Source organism: Monopterus albus, unplaced genomic scaffold (genome assembly GCF_001952655.1).
Source record: "Monopterus albus unplaced genomic scaffold, M_albus_1.0 scaffold85.1, whole genome shotgun sequence".
Lineage (NCBI taxonomy): Eukaryota > Metazoa > Chordata > Actinopteri > Synbranchiformes > Synbranchidae > Monopterus > Monopterus albus.
The window spans coordinates 741,230-763,582 of NW_018127965.1; the positions used below are offsets into that span (position 1 = coordinate 741,230).

The following is a 22,353-nucleotide window of genomic DNA, read 5'->3' on the forward strand; positions in this document are numbered from 1 at the left end:
CTCCTTCTTCAGCTTGACGGCATCCCTTACTTCCGGTGTCCACCACCGGGTTTGGGGATTGCCACCACGACAGGCACCGGAGACCTTACGGCCACAGCTCCGAACAGCCGCATCGACAATGGAGGTGGAGAATATGGTCCACTCTGACTCAATATCTCCAGCCTCCCCCGGGATCTGGTCAAAGTTCTGCCGGAGGCGGGAGTTGAACATCTATCTGACAGGGGATTCTGCTAAACGTTCCCAACAGACCCTCACAATACGTTTGGGTCTGCGGAGTCTGGTCAGACATACCAATTACAAAATAACTACAAGATAATATGTTAAATTAAACACTTTTTCTAACTTAATCTTACCACATTCATCAAGTTCTTTTTGCATTTTATTTGATCATTATAGACAAAGGTCCTTTTACTGTGTTAGACCAAATCCCTTAAATATCATCTGCCAAACTATGGTTGGTGTCACTTCAGTACACACTTTACTGAAGACTTCTGCCAGGATTTAGGGACCAAAGCTTTTGGGCTATAACGGAGCTGCTGTAACATTTACCATCATAGCAGTACAAATCTGACTGTTTTAAAGTCCCCAGTGGATAGGAACAAAGAGAAGGTGCAAGGTTGAAGCTCATGACATACTGCGAGTGATATCAGTACGTTAGCATAGGTCAGTAGGATTAGTGTCTACAGATGGAAATAGCGGAATTTTCTTTTCTGAGCTCATCTTACCTTGGCGCACATAAACGTAGTCAGCCAACATGCAGACATACTATACATGTGCAGCTATGACAGGTGATGCACACATGCAAACGCTTTGTCTGGTGAGGTGAGAATAATAGCTTGTTAGTTTGTGACAGTGTTGTGGTGTTTTCATTAAATTGAGCAGTTTCTTTTTGTGCAGGAATGTGGCTTCCTGGTTCTTATGTAATGCACATTACAAGATGCATTGTCCCAAATGACTGTAAACTTCAGTTAGTTCTAGATGTCTCTTCTTGAAAACTGAAAATGAAAGTTCTAAACAGAAAAAGGAAAGGAAATCTCTCTCCATGTTGAGCACCATCAGCATGTAGAATGCCTTGTGTGTTTTGTTAACTAGAGGTATAATTAAGGAATTGATCCAGAGAGATATACAGTAGATCAATAGATAAAATTTTGTTATTCTTATCAGATTCACCTTATTGCTCTGTATATGATGTTTTGTATTAGCCTGTTTCTGGCAATTACATTGACACACAAATGATGTGTGAACTGTCAAGCAGAACCACTGACACCACAAGCACCTACAAATACACACACATGTACATGTACACACCACAACTTCCCGCAAACTCATATAGCTAAGTCTCTTACTGACAGTGACTGTGCCACTTTTGAAAATGGTGGGTGGGTGTGTTGACTGGAAACAAGTAGCAGTGACCCAACGCAACGTCCTCTCAACCAAGACACAGTAACACTCAATTTGGAGCTGTTGGCTCCACAGAGAAGCCTGTTTGAGCCCTCAGCTTGTTCAGAGCAAAGACATAGGACGAGCTCAACCGCTTTGACTTGGAGCTGCAGTCATAGAGAGAAACCAGAAACATCTGTAAAATACAAATTTTTGATAACAATGGGTCTTTGATCTCACACAGAATGAGACATTTATTTTTTATTTCTAGCTGACAGCAGTCAATTTTGTCAGTTAATGTTTCCACCTGACTCATGATGTATGATGCCACAACTGAGAAATTTATTCTAGACAGAGCCAGTTATTCCTAGTATGAAAAAGAATAATGCAACCTCAGACAGTTGTTTTGTTGTAAAATAACTCTGTTTGCCAAGGGAAGGCTGGTGATGAGGTCTAACCAGTGTGTTGTTTTAAGGTACTGCATATGTAAGGTAATGCAATCACATGTTTAACTTTGGCAGGGTTGCTGGAGTGTAAACTTAATCTAGTCTAATAAAAATCTGTGCAGAGCTGCTAACATTATCCTAAACTCTAATAGCACCCAGGACTGGCCTCCAGTGCTTTTCATGAACTGGGCTTTTTTTTTACCTTACCCTGTACCCACAAGCTAGTTTAGATAGTTAATTATGTTCTCCTTGGCCTTGACAGCATGAGCGATCACCGCTGTAGACAGAAAGTTAGTTAGATAACACACGGAACCATTCCTCATACTTTTGCTTTTATATTTTTGATTTCAAAAGGCTAATAAAAGGCACCCGTACTGCTTTATGTGTGGAAGCTCTGTGGCTTAATTGGACAGTCATTATTGACGAGAGGGGGCTAATGAACTGTCAATTCAAAGTGAAAGTTTTATAACTGCTTCATGTTCTGTGTTCTTAAATGTTCAGTTTTCCTCATCACGTTCAGGTTATATCCTTCCATTTTTTTATTCTTTTGCTTCTATGCTCTCTAACTTATAGCCATCCCCTTTTTCATCTTAAGGGTGTTGAAGATGGCAGTCTGGATCCAGGCCCAGCAGCTCCAGGGGGATGCTCTACACCAAATGCAGTCTCTGTACGGTCAGCACTTCCCAATTGAGGTGCGACATTATCTGTCCCAGTGGATAGAGGGCCAGCTCTGGTGAGTTTCTCTGCACTACAAACAAAATAAGTGTGGGTGTAGAGTTATGCCCTCATGTATGCCTGAACAAATGTTTGTATTGTACTGTGCTTGTCCTTCAGCATATTTGGACAGTTCCCTTTTCTTCTTAGATTTAATTCATTAAGCCTGTGCATGTATTTATTCATGTGTTTATGTTGCTTATATGTGTCTTGTGTGGCATGTGCATGTTATTAGGGATGCTGTAGACCTAGAGAACCCGCAGGAGGAGTTCAAAGCCAAGCGCCTCTTGGACAGTCTGATACAGGAGCTCCAGAACAAGGCTGAGCACCAGGTGGGAGAGGATGGCTTCCTACTCAAAATCAAACTGGGACACTACGCTAGCCAGCTCAAGGTAAGTGCCTTGGAAATGTACCTTAACAGCCATAAGAGCAGCACTGCATGCCTAGGATTTTTGGCTCATCTGCCTCTAGCCAGCAAGCTGAAAAAAAAAAAGCCACCTTGTCATGTTCATACAATCTGCTTGAGTGACAGGCAGTTAGTGAAGGCAACTGAACCAGGGTCAGTAAGGTCAAAGTTTGAGAATATGCAAAGAAGGCTATATGTGTATCAAGTGCGGCTTCCAGTTATTTGTCAGATTTATTAGTGAAAGAGAAATTTTCCTCGGCACTTTGAGATTTTAGACCTTTATTTAATTTGCAAATGTATTTGATACTTGATTTATTATTAAACAGAAGAGTAAAAATATTCCACCATGTAGTGCCCACTAGCCAAAAACAACCAAGCAAAGCAAAGGAGTATTTCCAGAAATCATTTTACATAACTTCAACTGCATAGACTGTAGCTGTGTTTTCAGCAAAATATTTAAATTGCTTACAGTGTGACAAGAGAGTAAGCAAGTGGCTGGGAGGGACAACTGTTCAGCCCAAACGCACTTCATAGAAAGAACACACAGTGCTGAAAATGTTTTAGGAACAGGTTGTATCTACCGTGAGGAAAACAAGTGGACAACCCAAGCGAGGGCCTTGGCAGCCAGACAGCACTGCTATTTATGATTGAGCAACCTGCTCACAGGTCCATTCTTCTGTTTGCCTTCTCTTGGGGTGAGGAGCTGGCAGAGCATAATCAAATGGCTGTTTTGTGTGTGTTGTCTATGATTATGTAAATGTATATATTCACATGGCTAAATGTGTTGTGCATGGTTTATTACTTTCCTTTATGTTCGAGATCCAGTATTACCTTAAAATATCAGAGTAGCTCTGACACAGGTGAACAAATGCTGTTGATGCCGAGTGTTCTTTTGCTCACATCATGTGGTATGTCCTCATTAACTCGGTGTGATGAAAGCAGTTTTAGAGCAACTTCATGCTTCCACTTAAATTAGGAAATAAAAAAATTACAAGAATAACAGTATTTTTTTAATGAAAGGGAAACCAAAATGAATCATCAGCAGAGCAAAAATATTACTGTAACATATACTGTACACCACTCAACTCTGCTGTGTGCATGGCAATGTGTGTGCATGTATGTCTCTATATGAAGTGCACTGAACTTTGGAGATGGGTTTCATTAGGCTTATCTAATGGGTTTTAGTGTGTCTGCAGCGTTGGCAACAGAATCCCAGTGAGCTTCCTTGAAGTGACTTAATTGGTGTGTCCTGTGTGCAGCGGCCGCTCTCCTCGTCAGGGGCTAACAGGCCTTAACACAGCACATGTGCTCCTTGTCTTTCAGAGCACGTATGACCGCTGTCCTCTGGAGCTGGTCCGATGCATCAAACACATCCTCTACACAGAGCAGAGGCTCGTCAGAGAGGCAACAAATGTGAGTAGGATGCTTGTGTGCGCTGTGAAATCCATACTCAAGGTGACACCTGCATGCACACATCAGCTCATTTGTCTATACACAGATGTCCTCAACAAAATCTAAACGTGCACTGACAAACCCCTGTGGCTTCTCTTCAACTACATAATGATTCAGAGATTGAATCATTAGATAACTACGCTATTTTCTCCACCTATTCCCCCAAAGTTTACAGATTGCCTTGTATTATTATAAATGTTCAGAAGCTCACACCTACTCAGAAATGCTGTAAAATGGCCTCATGAAAGCAACCCTTTTGTGTTTCTTCACGCTGCAATAAGGGGGAAGTCAAAAATGGAAGTAAAATGTTTCATTTTATAACAAGTACTGTGTTACAGAACCATGAAGCCATCAGTGCGAAAAACATCTGACTCTCAGCACCTCCTGGAGTAAATAGATTTTCAGTCACGGCATGCCTTTTCTATTAGTGGAATGCATATTTGGACTGATTGAATTCCACCCTGTGTAGCCTGAACATTTAGGCACCATCATAGCTTTAACTGACCACACATTCTGTCTGAGTATAAGCAAATGCATATCCTCCTTGTCTATTTGCAGTGTTCCCACTTTGCTCTTAGTCACTGGGGATTTTCTTTTAAAATAGCCCAGCTGCCACATGCAGGGGTCAGCGCATCATGACCAGCTAGGTTTTCTATCTGTGCTCCCTCCCTCACCAGTGGCCAGGCATTTCCCTTTGGCAGCTCTCCTAAACAATCCAGTGATAGCTGATGTATGGGCCATGCACCATCCAGTAGGGAACCAGTCTTTCCAGTGGATGTTTCCAAATGTGTCATTTCCTCCACCTCTCTCTGGACTTGTCTCTCATTCACACTTTCTCACTGACAGTCGAGCTCTCCTGTGGGGGGGATGATGGACAGCATGTCTCAGAAATACCAACAGATCAACCAAGCTTTTGAGGAGCTTCGTCTCATGACTCAGGACACTGAGAATGATTTGCGGAAGCTCCAGCACAACCAGGAGTACTTCATCATCCAGTACCAAGAGAGCCTTCGCATCCAGGGTGAGACCAGAGAGGAGTTTGTTGCTCTAAAGTGATGCAAGAAGAAATAGACTGTGAAGTGAATAAGCAGATGCAGTTCTGAAACTAAATCAATAGTCAGTTTACAGAAAAATTGTCATGAACATTTTTGGTGTTAAATTATTTCTCATTTATCTGGTTTAAGCTTTTCAAATTTGCATATTGGCTCATTCAGTTTTTTTTTCCTTGAATTGTAAGTTTGACCAAAAAAAATGCAATATGAAGGCACTAGCTGGACATTTGTCACCATTTCCTGACATTTTTCAAACTTTTTTTGAGTAATTAATTAACAGATAGAAAATGTAAACATGAACTAAATATTTAAAAAATCATTAGCTGAAGCCCTGAGTAATTTACTGTGCAGCCAGACTTTGCAACTGGACTTTACTTGAGTGTGAAGCTAGTGCATCAAAGTCATAACAGCTTAAAAATGATTGAAGGATTCAAATATTAAGGTGTGAAATAATAAAAGATCATTCCACATCAAGTTGTCTGAAATGCTGGATCCTATAGATCACATAGAAACATCTTCTTACCATAACCCAGCAACCTTTGTTGCTATATGTTGCATCATTCAGAAAACAACGTTTTGTTCTGTGTTATATGGTACAGAAGGTTCTCCTGGGTAAATCATTATTACCCCTGGGGGATAATGTATACTGTATGTGCACAGGTTTGAGAAATTTACCTCTTCTCTCTTTTCCTCCCTCTAACTCATCCCCACCTCTCTCCCTCTGGATGCCAACTTTGCTCCTCCCCAGCTCAGCTGACCAGCCTGGCCACGCTACCACCTGCTGATCGACAGCTCCGGGAGCCCACCCTTCTCAGCAAGAGAGCCACCGTGGAGGCATGGCTGACCAGAGAGGCCAACACACTACAGAAATACAGACTGGTAAGACATAAAAAATGTACTTTACCTTGTTTATGTATGTGAAACAGTATGACTTTTGTTTCTTCAGTGTGCGTATGTGCATGAATGCCAGTGTGTGTTTTGCCAGTAAGCCTCTCCACAAAGGAAAAATGTTTTGTCTGTCTGTGTGCAGGACCTGGCAGAGAAGCATCAGAAAACACTGCAGCTGTTGAGGAAGCAGCAAACCATCATTCTGGACGACGAACTGATTCAGTGGAAGAGACGGCAGCAGCTGGCAGGCAACGGGGGCCCACCAGAGGGAGGTTTGGACATCCTGCAGTCCTGGTGAGCACTCCACCTCCTACCAAGATCACAGCCACTAGACTCCCTCACAAAGCAAAGGTTTACACACTTGCAATTGAATACTAGTGAGTTTACTGGCTCCTAATAAGACACATTGGCAGACATAGGCTGGCATGTCTGTTTTTTAAGACTTCTAAGCCCATATTTTCAGACTGCTTGTACTCTTGTTGCTGTTTTGAGCTATCCTTACCTACTAAAGTAAAAATTTCTGCTGTACAAATTTCTGTAAGCAATGTATAAACATAAGAGCTCTGATCATGTCTGTGCCTAGGCTTAATTTTTATTTGTGTTTATTTGTTTGTGCGTATGTGTGTGCTGCCCATCAGGTGTGAGAAGCTGGCGGAAACTATCTGGCAGAACAGGCAGCAGATTAGAAGAGCAGAGCACCTCAGACAACAGCTGCCCATCCCCGGTCCCATTGAAGAACTTCTCAGTGAACTCAACAGTACTATCACAGATATCATCTCAGCATTGGTCACGAGGTGTGTGTGCATGTGTGTTTAGGTTTGTCTATGCTTCAGAAGGCTGAAACATGACTAAAAAAGCTGATTTAACAGCATGAATGTAGGTCAGCATAGCATCAATGTAAGTGTAAGTTGGTGGTGTTTATGTACATGGAAGCATCACCCTTTTCTGTGCTTCCCTTTATCCTAGCAAACCCTATATCACCAGTTAGTAAAATTAAATTATTCAGGCATTAAATTTATCCATCTAATGATTCAATCCACATGAGTGAAGTCACATAATATGAATGTGTGGGCATTTGTGAGCATATTTGTATTTTTTCCCTTGATTCTCCACTACATGTATGAGTGATTAACATCTGCTGAAGTGAGGACAGTTAAGTTTAGATTTGCCTTACACATTGTGCATTATATGTTTACTGTGCAGCCCCACAAACCTTTGGTTTTTAATAGATGTTGGGCAAAAATTAACATGGTTGAAACATTGACAGAGGACAGAAGAAGCACTGACATAAGGGAGAGGGTGGAGAAGGAGATGAGAGCCAGGGCTAAACGTAAATGTGCCCAAAGGCAAAGGATGGTAGTTGAATGCGCCTAAAGAGATTTGCAGAGGCAAAGAACATGCATTTTGCATAAGATTAATGGAAAGCAAGAGCACATACAACTTATTTCAGTATATTATTTTTGGCCCCAAAGGTACATGTGCTAGGTGTTTTTTGCCCTCCTGAGTTTCTGAGCAGGAATTGCAATTGTTTAGAGGATCTAAGAGATCTCTCCAGTGAGCAATAATGTAAGAGCTCAGAGATATACTGAGGTGCCAGACAGTGCAGAGCTTTAAAAACAAATAATGAAATTTTCAAAATAATCCTGAAACAAACAGGAAGATAATGTAGAGAAGCCAGAATGGGGATTATATGTTCACATTTCTGAGTATTAGTCAAAAATGCACAGCTGCATTCTGAACCAGCTGAAGACAGGACAGGGAAGCTTGAGAGATCCAAAATTACAGCACATTACAATACTCTGACCTAGAGCTAATGAATGCATGAATTGTCTTTGCAAAGTCCTGAAATGAGAGAAAATGTTTAATCTTAGATAACAGTCTCAACTGAAAAAAGCTTGTTTTAACAACCAAGTTGATCTATTTATTTCTAAGGGCACTATCAAAAGCCACCCCAAGGCTTTTTACCTGCAGTTTCACATAAGCAGCCAACGGACTAAGATCATAATTAGACAGTCCACTGCGGCGTCCAACCAACATGTTGTCTGTCTTAAAATTCAGTGATAGCCAACTATTTATGTCACACAAGCAATCAAATAAAGGTGATAACAGGCAATTATTCTTTCCAGTAACTGGTAAACAGATTTGAATATCATCAGCATAACAATGAAACATCAGCCCATATTTTTTAAAAATAGGCCCTAATGGAAGTAAATACAATGAAAATAGAACCGGACCAAGAATAGAGCCATGTGGAGCCCCAAATGTGAAAGAAGCAAGAGAGGAAGAAAAGTCTTCAATACATACTGAGAAACATCTATTAGACAGATATGACCCAAACCATTTCAAGACAAGACCTCGGGTACCCGCACACAAGACAGAAAAATATAATGATTCACAGTGTCAAATGCAGCTGATAAATCTAACAATACAGTATTAACAGTGCTGCATGAGCTGATTCTGTGCTGTGGCTAGTAATGCACTGTTATCACACACAGCACAGGTTAGTTTCCCTTAGCACATCTTCTCTGTATTCCCTTGAAGCCCCAAGAGGTTTCAGGCAGTTAATGGTAGAGTGTCGTCCACTGTGTTCAGCTTGAAGGCTCATAACAACAGTAAGTCTTTGCTTTCAAGTTATTCTCTGAGCATGCAGGCTTAATCATTAGGCTGTCTTCTCACTTTTCTTTTTGTGTTCAAATCAGAAGACATCTAGACAGAAAAGCAAAGTAACATTGTCAGATGAAAGTAATTGTTAGCCCTGTTAGTTTGCTACTTTCATTACCTTCCATTAGTGCTCAAGGTCAAATTTCAGGCCATTATCAAAGGCTAATGTTCTCAAGTGTGCAGGTCAGTAGAGCTCAAAGGAACCCTGCCGAGTTTCCATTGTCAACAGTTATTGCATTTGATGTTTCACACAAAAACACATGAACATGTTGAAAGATTTTCGACCTCAAAATATTTGTGGAGTCTTTTGGGTGTTTTAAACATGCAGTGTTTTATTCCTGTGTTTGGACACTTTGCAGTCTTAAGGTTATTGAGACCTGGTTTTAATTTGGAGATGAGTGCTACATGCTGCAGGGAGAAAATAAGACATGACATTTCTGGTGGTTTTCTTCTTTTCTTTGTACCATTTAAGGACAAGATGATTTCAACCAAACATGTTACATGACCTTAACTAACTGTGCTTCCAAGTCAGCTAATCAACAAGACGTTGTTTTGCCACTTAGTCTAATGCTGCTTTTGTCTCCACAGCACTTTCATCATTGAGAAACAACCTCCACAAGTGCTCAAAACCCAAACCAAATTTGCCGCTACAGTGCGTCTCCTAGTGGGTGGGAAGTTGAACGTGCACATGAACCCACCACAGGTCAAAGCCACCATCATTAGTGAACAGCAAGCCAAAGCCCTCCTGAAGAATGAAAACACAAGGAAGTAAGTCTAATGTTTCATTTATGTCACAACAGAAGATGTTACAATTACAAAGAGGACTTTTTTAAAATTCTCTGGAGCCTCACTAATGTCTCCTACTTGGTCACATTAGTGACATGGCTTACTTTAAATAAATATGGAAAATCTGGTTCTGAAGAAGACGCTTCAAGAAGTGACAGATACTACACAAGTGCTTTGGCATTCTAACAACAAAATGCTTCCTTCTTTGTATACACTTTTTAGTGTTCCCACTAAAAAGTGGGAAGACTGTAATGAGCTTCCATGTAGTGTTCCCACTTTTTAGTGGGAAGACTGTAATGAGCTTCCATGGTGCCATTAAGATAAATAGTTTTAGTTTTCTGGGATTACTGCATCCCAGGATGCATTCTGACCTAGTGTGTTTCCAGACCTCACCGCAAAAACATGGCTGGAACTTGAACAATGCCTCAGAGGAATCTATAGTGTGGATGCAGAATCCAAATTTAGCCTGTTCTGCCACGTCAGGCCACGTTCCTCCTGACCAACAGGAACCTTCCAGAACTGCATGTCAGCCAGGAAACCAGTGGCTCAACAGCTCAGCCATCATCCACTCTTTCTCGTCTTCAGTACATCGCTTAGTATGGCACCTGATCCACAGCCCAGAGACTTTTATTTGCTTTCTGCTAATCTGGAGAAGATAGAAATAGTTTAAAAAAATGAGCATAAACATCATTCATACACCCAGTGTGTTTTTTACTGAGCTGCTGCCATTCAAACAAAAAACATTGTCTTCATTTGTTTGTTATTCTGAGCTGGCAAGTGTGTCACAGAAGACTTACTTCTTGATTGTCTCTGTCATTCAGTGACAGCAGTGGGGAAATTCTCAACAATAACTGTGTGATGGAGTACCACCAGACTACAGGAACTCTCAGTGCCCACTTCAGGAACATGGTGAGTGGAGTCTTGTGTTCTAGATGAGCACATGACTTTATGGCACACCTCAGAATGTATCTAAATAAATCATTAGAAATTACAGTGCCAGTCAGAAGTTTGAATATTAGATTCTTCAAAGTAGCCACCTTTGGGAGCCACGTTCATTATAGTATTTGATGGTTTTTATTGGCTACACCTGAGAAACTTTAAGTTCTTTCTCTAAGTTTTCTGAACTGACTGACCTTCATATAATGATGGACTGTCATTTTATTTTATTGAGCGGTTTCCATGATAAGGATTACCACAGTAGTATACCAGCACTATGATAGTTTGATGTGAAACCAACTTTTCCACTGCTCCATCAAGTGCCACTGTTGGTTCAATAGAACTGTTCCACTGCTCCATCAAGTGCCACTGTTGATGCGCAGTGTGGGTATTACAGTACAGTATGTACTTAACATACCCATGGCAACTCAGCAATGCTTTGGAGGATCGGTGAGGAGCATATTAGAGCCTCTGCCTACATCACATATGTTGTTAGCAACAATCCCCAGAGTCCTCCATAGATTATTTACATGTTAGCACGGTAATGTGATTCAAAGTGAATTATGCATGCATGTGCTGTAGACGATGTACAGTAAGTTTGAATTGTTTGTGTAATTCGGGCAGCATTCTTACACATAATCTTTCATGTAGTCTTTGAAGAGGATCAAGCGATCGGACAGGAGAGGAGCAGAATCTGTCACAGAAGAGAAATTCACCATTTTGTTCGAGTCCCAGTTTAGTGTTGGAGGGAATGAGCTTGGCTTTCAAGTGAAGGTAAGAGCACGCAGACAGACAGGATGGACGAAAAGCTTACATTAGCCTTGGTACACAACAATACTATGCCTTCTTACTCCTGCGACAGTAGGAATCTGTTCATCCTTAAGCCTGTATCACCAAACTTTTACCATCTGCCCAGCGAACAGTAGTTGTTCCCATTTCCCATATGTCTTCTTCCCAGTGGTCTTATGATGTTGCTTAAAGGGCTTTATCATTACATTCAAAACATACTGTGATCATGTTTTTTGCTGTGTGTTTTACTGATGGCCTCTCTCTGCTTTTTCTGAACAGACATTATCACTTCCTGTAGTGGTGATAGTTCATGGTAGCCAAGACAATAACGCCACAGCAACTGTGTTGTGGGACAATGCTTTTGCAGAGCCGGTGAGTAAATGTTTGCATGTGTGATTGTGGGTTCAACATTTAATTTAGAAATGACTAAATATCAGCCTGTATTTTTTTTAAATATTACATAAACACCAGAATCACATAAACCTTTCGGTTTTATACATCAAATGTATCTTTATTCATGGGCAACACCATCAACAACATAGCATAATTATAACTTCTTCTATGATGACGTGAAGATATGTTATTACAACAGTGTATTAATACATTGTCATGTATTATTTATTTATACACCAGCCGCTACTTATGGCTGCCCACAGGAGGTGTTGTAGTTATTGACAAATCTATTAGTTAACACATATCTGCTTACAACACATGTTTTATTCACTGACAGTTTAAGCATTTGAAATAAGACACTATGCTCAGCCTCTGAAAGGCATTTGCTCTCATTACATTTCATAGACTAAACAGTTGATCAAAATGTAATCAGTAAGATAAACATCAAACATGACCGAGTAATCAACATGGCCTTAGCAAGTAGATTCATTTTACTATTCTATATCTATTCTGTCTGTTAGATAGCTATTTTATTTTGCTTTGGTCTGGAATGTTTAAAGCTAAATCTCTGACATGGTAGTACATATAAAAATAAGCTTTATTTACTCAGAGTATTTCCACTTAGTTTAGTACAGTCATACAGTTATACACATTCACATCTGGAAGCTGCCAAGTACAAACACAGCAGACCTGCAGGCCACTGAGCAGCTCCACTGGAGCAGCTGTAGTTAAGGGCCTTGCCCAAGGGCACCACGGTGGTGTTGATAAGGGATCTTCCAGTCACAAGCTTCCCTAACCTTTAGGCCACCACTGCCCTAAAACAGTTTGCTTTCAAAAACAACTTGTGCCTGAAACAGTTCTTTCTAGTACCTTGTTAAAATGTGTTTAAATTACATATTTCCTTCACCCTTATTGAAACTCCAGAACCTATTCATATGCAAATACTGTTCAGAGTTTAACTGCTGGGTAAAAGATGTCTCCTGTTTCACTGAAAGGTCATTCTCACTTTAAATGCACTGGAAATTGCATTTTGGAGTGCATGTCACAAAATTGTAAACATCAGAACCTGAGATTTAATTTGAGCACAGAGAAATGTTCCCCGTTAGGTAGATGAACGGGCAACCAGCCTTCTAGTGTCAAACTCTGCACATCCATCAGTGTGCACAGTGAAGCTCCGATATCCTGGTGAACTAATTAGATTATCACTATTTTGAATGGAGGGTGACTGTTATGAAATATGTTAGTCTTTGTGGAAATAATGATGCAATATACATAAAAAAATGCTGCAGCTGTCAGCACGTGCTTTTGGCTCATATTTGCACGTTATCTGTTACTGTGATTTGCATTCTGCTGCCACATTGCTCCAGCACATGTACATGCTCTCCTCTGCTCCGACAGGGACGGGTGCCTTTCCTTGTGCCAGATAAGGTGCTTTGGCCTCAGCTGTGTGATGCCATCAACATGAAGTACAAAGCTGAAGTGCAGAGTAATCGAGGTTTGTCTGAGGAGAACCTGGTCTTCTTGGCTCAAAAGGCCTTCAGCAGCTCCAGCAACAACCCCGACGACTACCGCAACATGACTATGACCTGGTCTCAGTTTAACAGGGTCAGCACCGATACCCACCCCCTTTTTTTTTTTTTACATGCCCACAGGCCAGTTTTAGTGAACCATTTCAGCTACACACATGTTCTCCAAAGACTGATTTACTGCTAGTTATTCATGCATAGAAATATTTCTTGCTCCATTTGCAGTGTCCCGGTTGCCCTATTCTGTAGTCCACTTAAATGAGAACACCTCATTGCTAGCTAGCTCTTCATCTTAATGGGCCTGTTTGTCCATCCAGTGAAAGGCTGGAGGCCTCATTTTCTGGCGCAAAGCAGCTGGCAGTGGCAGAAAACGCACTCACATTCACCACACACCATCAGTCTCATTAGATCACAGGAACATCAAGTTTCAGCTGCTTCACAGACTCGTGTAAAGGCTACACACATGCATGCGGCATACAGACGTCTTCTTTTGCTTCTTCTTCTTCTTCTCAGACACAGTGCCCAACATGTACACACACAGCTGCACACGTGGATAAATCATAAACACAACTTGGATGAGGACATGTTGTTCCCTGTGTTTATGGGCTGGATGGGCATGAAGAAATCTGAAAATGTTTTAAAAGATGTACATGTCAGTTTTTTCCCCCTGTCCTCTACAGGAAAGCTTGCCAGGAAGGAACTTCACATTTTGGCAGTGGTTTGATGGTGTGATGGAACTCACAAAAAAGCATCTCAAACCACACTGGAATGACGGGTAAGAATATCAGTTTCAATCTTTGACTGAAAAAAGTGGTAGAACAGAAAAAAATAAAGCAGCACTTTTCTTTTTTGTCAGTGTGACAGCTGGACAGCGTGTGCTGTGAAAGTATGTGTTTTCCTGTCCCTGTTTTGACAATCTTGTCGACCCAGGCAATGATTCACTTTCATTATTTTCCATGGCAAGCTGTGGAGCTGGATCGGCTCTCACCAGTAAACAAGGACTGAAATAAAGGACTGAGATGGTGAACGGTAGCACAGGACAATTATAATGTTTTTCTTTTTTATATATATATATATATAATCTTCTCTCGTTTTAGAGCCATCTTGGGCTTTGTAAACAAGCAGCAGGCTCAGGACATGCTGATGTCTAAACCCAATGGCACCTTCCTTCTGCGCTTCAGTGACTCTGAGATCGGAGGAATCACAATTGCCTGGGTGGCAGAAAATCCTAACAAAGCAGGTCTGTGATGTGCAGATGTTTGTAACAACACCAAATGGCAGACAACAGCATTCTCTGACCTTTAAAATTAAACTTTTTTATGGATCAGTTTACTTGGGTTTCTACACTTTTTGGCTGTGCAAGAAGTGAAGCAAGACTCTATTTATGTACAAGATTCTTGTTATGTTTTTGCTAAGTTAAAATAGCATTAAACTGCTAGTGCTGTGTTGACCATTATGGGGCAGAAAGACGAAGTCTGGACTCATGGTAGCAGAGGTCTGACATACTATTGACTTAGCAAGTGCTTATTAATAATGTCATAGCAACTGGATTTTACTGAAAAGTCTAGGAGAATAGCAGCATGGGCATCCCAATCAACTTGCTCTCATTTTAAACTGCTGACAGTAAGTGTGATAATTGCTCAATTTTAGCCCCACTTCAGGTGGCAAACATCTTCTAAAGGCAGGTTTCTTCAACTTGTAAGATGTTGTCACCAGCCATTTACTCAGCATTTCTGCTGTTTTGTACATGTAGTTTGAGCATCTGTAAACAGTTTCATGAGGGGTTTGGGTAAGACTGAACCATATGGACCAGAAAAAGGCAGAAAAACAATGAGCTTAAACCAACCATAACCTATTATCAGTATTTTCAAATCATAAATGTAACTTTTAAGGCTTAATGTGTGAGTATAGCGTGTGACAGGATGGCAGGAGACATGTAGTTTTTAGATTATTCGGGTGTTGTAATAGTGTAATTAGAATGTTTAGGATTAAAGATCATTGCTGATGCTGTGATGTGGGTGTTTCTCCAGGTGAGAGAATGGTTTGGAACCTCATGCCCTACACAACCAAAGACTTCTCTATTCGTTCTCTGGCCGACCGCATCAGCGATCTCAATCACCTCCTGTTCCTCTACCCTGACAGACCCAAGGATGAGGTGTTCTCCAAATATTACACCCCGCCTCTCTGTAAGCCACTTCCTTTTTGCACTGGCTACAATTACTTTTAAAATTTTAATATCCCAGCTGCAAACCTCCCATTGTGAACGGGTGTCGTGATTGCTCAATGATGACTGCAGTGAACTGTCAGTGATATTCTGCCCCTGTGCTTGTTTGTTTTAAAGCCAAAGCAGTGGACGGCTATGTGAAACCACAGATCAAACAAGTGGTGCCTGAGTAAGTATCAAGCTCCCTGTTCATTTCAAAAAAAACCTGCTCCTGCTGTCCTTCTTGTCTTCTCCGCCATCCATCCACCAGCTCGTCCTTTGTGACAACATTTAGAGTTAATCTCTAAATATTGGACCTTGAATAAATATGAGCTATTAGTTCACTGTTACAGTTGGAGGAAGTCAATTAAGGGAAGGCCGGGGTTCCTGAGCAGGCTTGTCTTCCACTCATCATTAGAGTAAGGCTTGTTAGTTAGCAAGCCCTACTCCCTGCCTGTCTCTGTGGTCGGTTTACCTGCAGTAGAGAGAATGGTCGTAATGATGCAGTCAGGTCTGGAAAACATGCTGAGGGTAGTTGCTTAGGCAACTGCTGAGCGTAGACTCATAGGCTTCTATCTTGGGTTTAAATGTGTGTGTATGTGTGTGGCCTTGTTTTTCTATATTTGTGCGGCCCAAACTTCATGAGTTACTATCTTCATGGGGACCGGCTGCTGGTCCCCACAACATAGTTTGTGGAATTCTATGAAAACGATGGGGTGTAAGGTTAAGTATTAGGGTTAGGGTTAAGGTTAGGCAAGTAGCGGCTCTGGTTAAGGTTAGGATAAGTCTCCTGGAAATGAATGTAAGCCTATGTAGAGACCCGGTAAGTGACAAAAACAAGGATGCGTGTGTGTGTCTGTGTGTGTACAGGTTTGCTACAGCCAATCCAGACCCAACAAGTGCGAACGCAACCTATATGGATCATGGCGCCTCCCCAGCACCTGTCATTCACCCCCACACCTACGGAACATTCTCAACTATGTGAGTCAATAAGTCCTTTGAACATATGAGCTGCTCCGTGTGAGTGTGTATGCATTTTTTGTGTGTACTGTAAGGAGTATCTTGTGGCACCTGCTGTTCTTGGTGATGTGCTGCCAGCTTGTCTGAATGTGGTTGGTTCCTCTCTCTGTCCTGTGGCAGGGGTGACTCTATGTTAGATGCGGATGGAGACTTTGACCTGGATGACACAATGGACGTGGCAAGGCATGTAGAAGAGCTCCTCCGGCGGCCTGTAGAGAGCCAGTGGGGTGGCCAACAGTCTTGACCTTTGACCTTTAAACCTGTGACAACACCATACAAGTCCTTGTCCCACTCACATTGACATTTCTCATGGTTTGGTTCCATTCATTTTGTTTCAGATAGCTACAATGTGAAATGTTGATAATAGTTGTGATTTTTTTTTTTTTTTCAGCATGAGAGCATGCATGTCAGTAACATGTCTTAGTTCTATTTGTGTCCACAAGTGTTTGTAAAACAGGCTAGGTATAATGCAAAACCTACAGTGTTCCTCCAGTATTGTGAAAAAGAAGTAATGTTCATTCACAATGTGCATGCATGTCCATTTCCCGATTGAAATAATATGCTACTGTATGAAGTCATTTTAACAGGTGAATGTTTTTATTTTGTCATATTTTCTTCTATGTAAATGGGTAATCAGTATTTTGATAATGACCTTGAATTTGCCCTTTGAGAAGAAAGGAAAGTTTTGCTTTCGCTCTAAACATCATCTGAGTCATTGCTCTGCAGAGCTGCAGTCAGTTTTTCAAATCCATATACACTAACCTAAAGGCATAGCAACTTTGTGCGCTCTGCTACTGACACACACATCAGTATCGTATAAATGTACTTGTTCACCAGCTGAAACCCCCGGGGGGGTGGGTTATTCACCTTCTTTGCGCTCACAGGGCTATTTATCTTCTGTTTGTACACAGAAATGCAAATCTAAGCATTTACCCAGCACTGCCTGCTTAACCCTCTCAGGTCCCTCTGTTCCATCGTCAATGCTACCTCGCATTATTCTGCTGACAGTTGTTGTTGCGTTTGTGTCTGTTGTTGTTTCTGCACCACATTCACACCATTAGTCAGTGGGTTTTTGTTATTGTAATTTGTGCTGTTGTGTGTGAAGAAGATCCCTTGCTGCCTGAGGGCTAACTCTGTTGGCTGTTTTATGCTTGAAACCTCCTCACCTGAAGAAGTCTAGACTGATGAAGAATCTTGTGTGGTCGGTATGCCTGTATATTTGGGGCTTTGCTGCTCCATTCTGACTTTCACTGCCTATCCCTGTAGCAGTGCCATGACAGTGTGACATAACCAGCATGTGCATGTCACCGTGTGACAGCCAGACTGTGCCATACGCTGACTTTGCAAGGCATAGATAGATAGGTGCAGGCTTCGAATGCTTGCTCAGCCTCACCAGCTGCTCAAGGATGTCAAGTTATGTCTATCTTTGGCTTTTGGTATCACTCAACATACGTTTTCTTTGCTGCATATAAAAGAGAAATACATTAGTCTAATATGCTGAGACTATTACCCCACTGCCTCCACTTGAAACACACACACACAATGCTGGATAGAAAATATGTCACTGATCACAGCCTTGAACTTCGAGAATGAATCGCTTTGCTTAACTGATGTGCAAGCAAAATGGAAAATTGTATATGAATACAGAATATAAACGTATCTTCTCTATCATAATTCTATTTTATTGTTTCTCTGGTACACCCTTAGTGAATGTAGCCCGTTTGTCTGACAGCGTTGAGGATTCAAATACCAACTCAATCTGAGCAGAAGTCTTGTGGTGCATGTCACCAGTAGCAGTTGAAAAAACACTGATCAACTGGAAATCAGAGAAAGATGTATGATGTATGTGTGTATTTGTCCAACAGACTTTACAATATTTAAAATATCCTCTCACCTTTATTTTTATGGCTTTTGTATTTTGGGCTTTTTTCCCTGTATTTCATATCTCAACGTACCTAACCCTAACCACAGGCAGTCTTGTGGGAAACATGTAGCTCTCATTACCATTATTCTCATCATTTTTGAGCTTTGTTTCACTAGAATGTGTATTTTTTTCAAGATATAGATGGCGCTGTTTGGTGTATGTACAATGTTTGTGGTTTGGATTTATCACTTGGATTTTTTCCAAGAGAAACAGCTGTTGAGTTGCAAAGAATATAATAAAGTTTTATAAATAATTTGAACTCAGCCTGTAGAAGTACCAAAGATTTTGATGTCATTAAAAAACACATGCATTTCTTTTTTATGTGTGCAGTCACCGCAGTCAGTCTGACGATCAAGAAGCTCAACAGGGAAATGGGTGTATCACATGCATCATGTGCAGTATAATAGGATCAGTGCACCTGAACACTCGGTCTGCTGCATTTTGCAACGCGTGAAAGAACTTTCATCATATAAACATGGACCCAGCAATTTTATGTTTAAACTTATTACAAACTATTCCACTTATTAATGTAGTGGAAAATATTACAGCCTTGGCTTCAGAGTAGAAAGTTCCTCATTTTACTGAGAAACCCTCCCTTGAAGACATCCCCAATGATACTTGACATTAAATCAATATGTTGCCATACAATGCAGGAATTAATCATTTCATTTTAAAGGAACAAACCAGCAGACTTTCCATCACTGTAGACTCATAAATTGTTGTTTAGATATCTCTGCTGATGTCAGCCACTTCTTTACTAGTTTTTATAGAATACAAGCGTCTTAATTATAGACTGTGCTAAATGGCTCAACATTCAAAATGTAATGTTCATTTGAATGTGCCATGTGACCATAAGAGATGGTAAGTATGCAGAGCTACCTAAAAAGAACTGTTTGTGTGTGAACATATGTGTGTTTTACCACATTATCCATCTGTACTTGCACAATAGTTCTTCACAACCTCAGAAGTTGAATTCTTGTCTTGATCACAAATTGTCTGAATAAGCTCATTTCTGCCATCTGGTGGGGATAAGCTCTGTGTGTGTTTTGATTTGTAGCTTTTGCCAGTTACTTGTTGGGAGTCATGTTCAGACCCAGGGAAAGTTATAAGAAAATCTACTTTGCATGGCATTTAAACAAATGTGAATGGTTATTGCTTATTTCATCATCAAGTTATAGATCTAGAATTTCATTGGGTGGTTATTTTAGACAAAATGTAATAATTATGGCCTTTAGTATTTAAATGATTTATTCCTATGGGTTACTGTGTTAAAGGCTAAAAATGTGCACAGGTAAATGATACCATGCCAGTGTAAAAGGCTGCCAGAGGTCAGTGGAGGGTAGCTGCTTGGACATTAATCCTGCATTCATTACAGGAGCTTTAAAGCAGAAGTATAGCTGGAACACTGTGGTTTGCATCTGAAGTGGGGGTCCTTAAATAGCATACAGCAGACAAGCCACTGTTTCCAGGTACAGTGTACAATAAGTATAATATTTCAGATGACTAAGTTTGGCAACTGCTTTGCACAATAAAATACAGTAATGACTGAAGAAAATTAAAAAAAAAAGATAAATTACAGAGATAAATGTATTTTACTAGTTACAGAATATATAATTGGAATTGAGACCCATGGATGAAAAGGGGTCAAATGAAAATACAAAGGGTATAGGTTTCAGTCTGTATTGCTCCTTAAGGCTGTGAAAAACTCAGGTATATGTGTATGATTCAAAGGTAATGTCAGTTTCTTCAGGGGGCACCAGATATTGTTTTGCCTTGGAGATGTAAAATTCTAGGTATTTAAGCCCCATGGTGGTAGATGACTTTAATAAACTATGCACACATTGTTGTTTGGCAGAAACTGCTGTGCTGTCTCTAACTCTTCTTCCTAATAGGTTCTGTATTTCCTGTGTTGCCAGTTCTTTGTCAACCAGTTTGAAAGGCCAATCAATCTCTGCATTTAGTTAAAGCTTTTTCTTTAGTCTCTCATGAGGCCCAGTGTTTGACATACAGTGCATTTCTTTGTCCTTGACTATAATTTATTGGCAGATTACAGTAACTGAAAGCTGTGCTGAGGCTTTGTGTTGACCAGCTGGGTGAGCGGACTTCCCTCCATCTCTGAAAATGATTATCTTTCTAGCCAAAAGATAAAGAAGCACATGAGTAAGATGAAAAACAGAGAGAAAATCAACTGGACTTCTCCTGCTCAACACCAGTTGGACAGCACTGATGAAGCCTCTTGGATGAGAGGTGAAACGCCTTCTACCTAAAACCAAGTCCAGTTGATTTTTTTCTACGTTTTTTCAGCTTACTATGACCTGGATGACTGAGAATCTGCATGGACAAGAGTATTTATCTTTATTCTAGCTCATTAAACTATATCAACACCAGGTGTCAGTAAAGTCCAATGGATCCGACAGAGGACAGCTGTGAAGCTTCAGTAATGATTCAGACATTAGATAAAACATGATAGAGAGAGAAAAATAAAAGCTCAAACAAAATGCAAACATATAATAAAAACTATACAAAGAAGTGCTAGATGTTCTTATAAATTCTGAATAAATCCTCTGCTTCTACATGTGATCTTGTAGCTATCACAATCCAAGTATGACACTTCACTAGCACTGTCCATGCGGTGGCCATCCATTCTCCCCCAAACCAATTAAAAATGTGTAAAACTGATTTAAATTATTTTGCCACTTCTGCTTTACAATTGAAAAAAGCCTTATAATGCAATATAGCATGAAAATCCTGTTAAAACAGAAATCACATCTTGATGACATGCTCACAGAATGGGCTTTCAGATCCTGACCTGTGCTTCTTTAAGTTCCTCATTTCACCTTAAAGGCTACACTGCTGAACTTTGACCTTCTACACTCAACCTCAGCCTTCATCTCTGCATGCTTTATTAGTCTAATTAACTTGTAATCTTGTCAGTGAAAACCCCAATAAAATGAACAAGAAGTTAAAAGCGGAGTAACTGTTTTACCACACTCTTTACTGAGACCAAATCACATTTATAATGGAAGCCTTTGAGGTAGAACTGGAAACTCAGCACTTTTGTCTTTGTTAATCATAAATCAAACTGAACCTGTTTTCCTACGTATGTAAACAAAACTCCTACAGCATCATGAAACATTAATTAGATCCTTTGCGGCGTGTTAATCCTGTGAGATTCTCGTGTTTTGTTGTTGTTTAAATCATAGATTGTGCCTTTTAAGACCAATTGTTGGTGTAAAAGTACACTGTGAAACCTACAGTACAAAAAAAAGTGTTTATGAGAAAACTGTATACATGGTTTCTGTTCCTGTTGAACTGATAATCACATGGGCGGGCAGAGGAAGTGTGGTGGCAAAGCTCAGGAAGACACACCTACCCCTCCCCATCTGTGATCTGCAGGAACTTCCTCTATAAATAATATTTAAATTTACACTTCCCACATTATACATGTATCTGTGAGAAAAAAATTGTTGATCTTGTGTTTTCATTTGTATCTCAGTATCTTCCTTTGAAGTTAGAGAAAGGTAATTATAACTGATGCCGTAGATGATGTAAATGAGAAATAAAGGTGTGAGGGAACAAACTGACAAACAAACAAACATTTGACCAGGTAACTCTGTCTTCTTTTCCTCTATAGGCATCTGAGATTGGAAGACTCGATCAATAGTCAGTCAACACCATCATTACAAATGGTCTGGCTTCTGTTGATGGGCCCCAGTGGCAGGAGAGAAGCATCAGAGGTCTGGTGATGGAGATCCTTTGGTTTGTACCTCACAGCTA

At 40.5% G+C, this 22,353-nt stretch overlaps 1 protein-coding gene across 2 annotated transcripts in view; it reads left to right on the forward strand.

Annotated features, from left to right (window-relative positions):
- stat5a (signal transducer and activator of transcription 5a) overlaps positions 1-18,799 on the forward strand; it is a 49,524-nt gene extending 30,725 nt beyond the window's left edge. For both annotated transcript variants that reach the window (XM_020607297.1, XM_020607296.1), the window contains exons 2-19: positions 2,422-2,559; positions 2,776-2,932; positions 4,270-4,359; positions 5,245-5,419; positions 6,199-6,329; positions 6,481-6,632; positions 6,977-7,132; positions 9,588-9,767; positions 10,607-10,694; positions 11,373-11,495; positions 11,790-11,882; positions 13,302-13,508; positions 14,110-14,204; positions 14,527-14,669; positions 15,460-15,615; positions 15,771-15,822; positions 16,503-16,613; positions 16,773-18,799. In XM_020607297.1, the coding sequence (XP_020462953.1) occupies positions 2,432-2,559; positions 2,776-2,932; positions 4,270-4,359; positions 5,245-5,419; positions 6,199-6,329; positions 6,481-6,632; positions 6,977-7,132; positions 9,588-9,767; positions 10,607-10,694; positions 11,373-11,495; positions 11,790-11,882; positions 13,302-13,508; positions 14,110-14,204; positions 14,527-14,669; positions 15,460-15,615; positions 15,771-15,822; positions 16,503-16,613; positions 16,773-16,896 (2,361 nt within the window). In that variant the 5' untranslated portion in view covers positions 2,422-2,431 and the 3' untranslated portion in view covers positions 16,897-18,799. The remainder of the gene's footprint in view (positions 1-2,421; positions 2,560-2,775; positions 2,933-4,269; positions 4,360-5,244; positions 5,420-6,198; positions 6,330-6,480; positions 6,633-6,976; positions 7,133-9,587; positions 9,768-10,606; positions 10,695-11,372; positions 11,496-11,789; positions 11,883-13,301; positions 13,509-14,109; positions 14,205-14,526; positions 14,670-15,459; positions 15,616-15,770; positions 15,823-16,502; positions 16,614-16,772) is intronic.
- Positions 18,800-22,353: the final 3,554 nt, after the last annotated feature.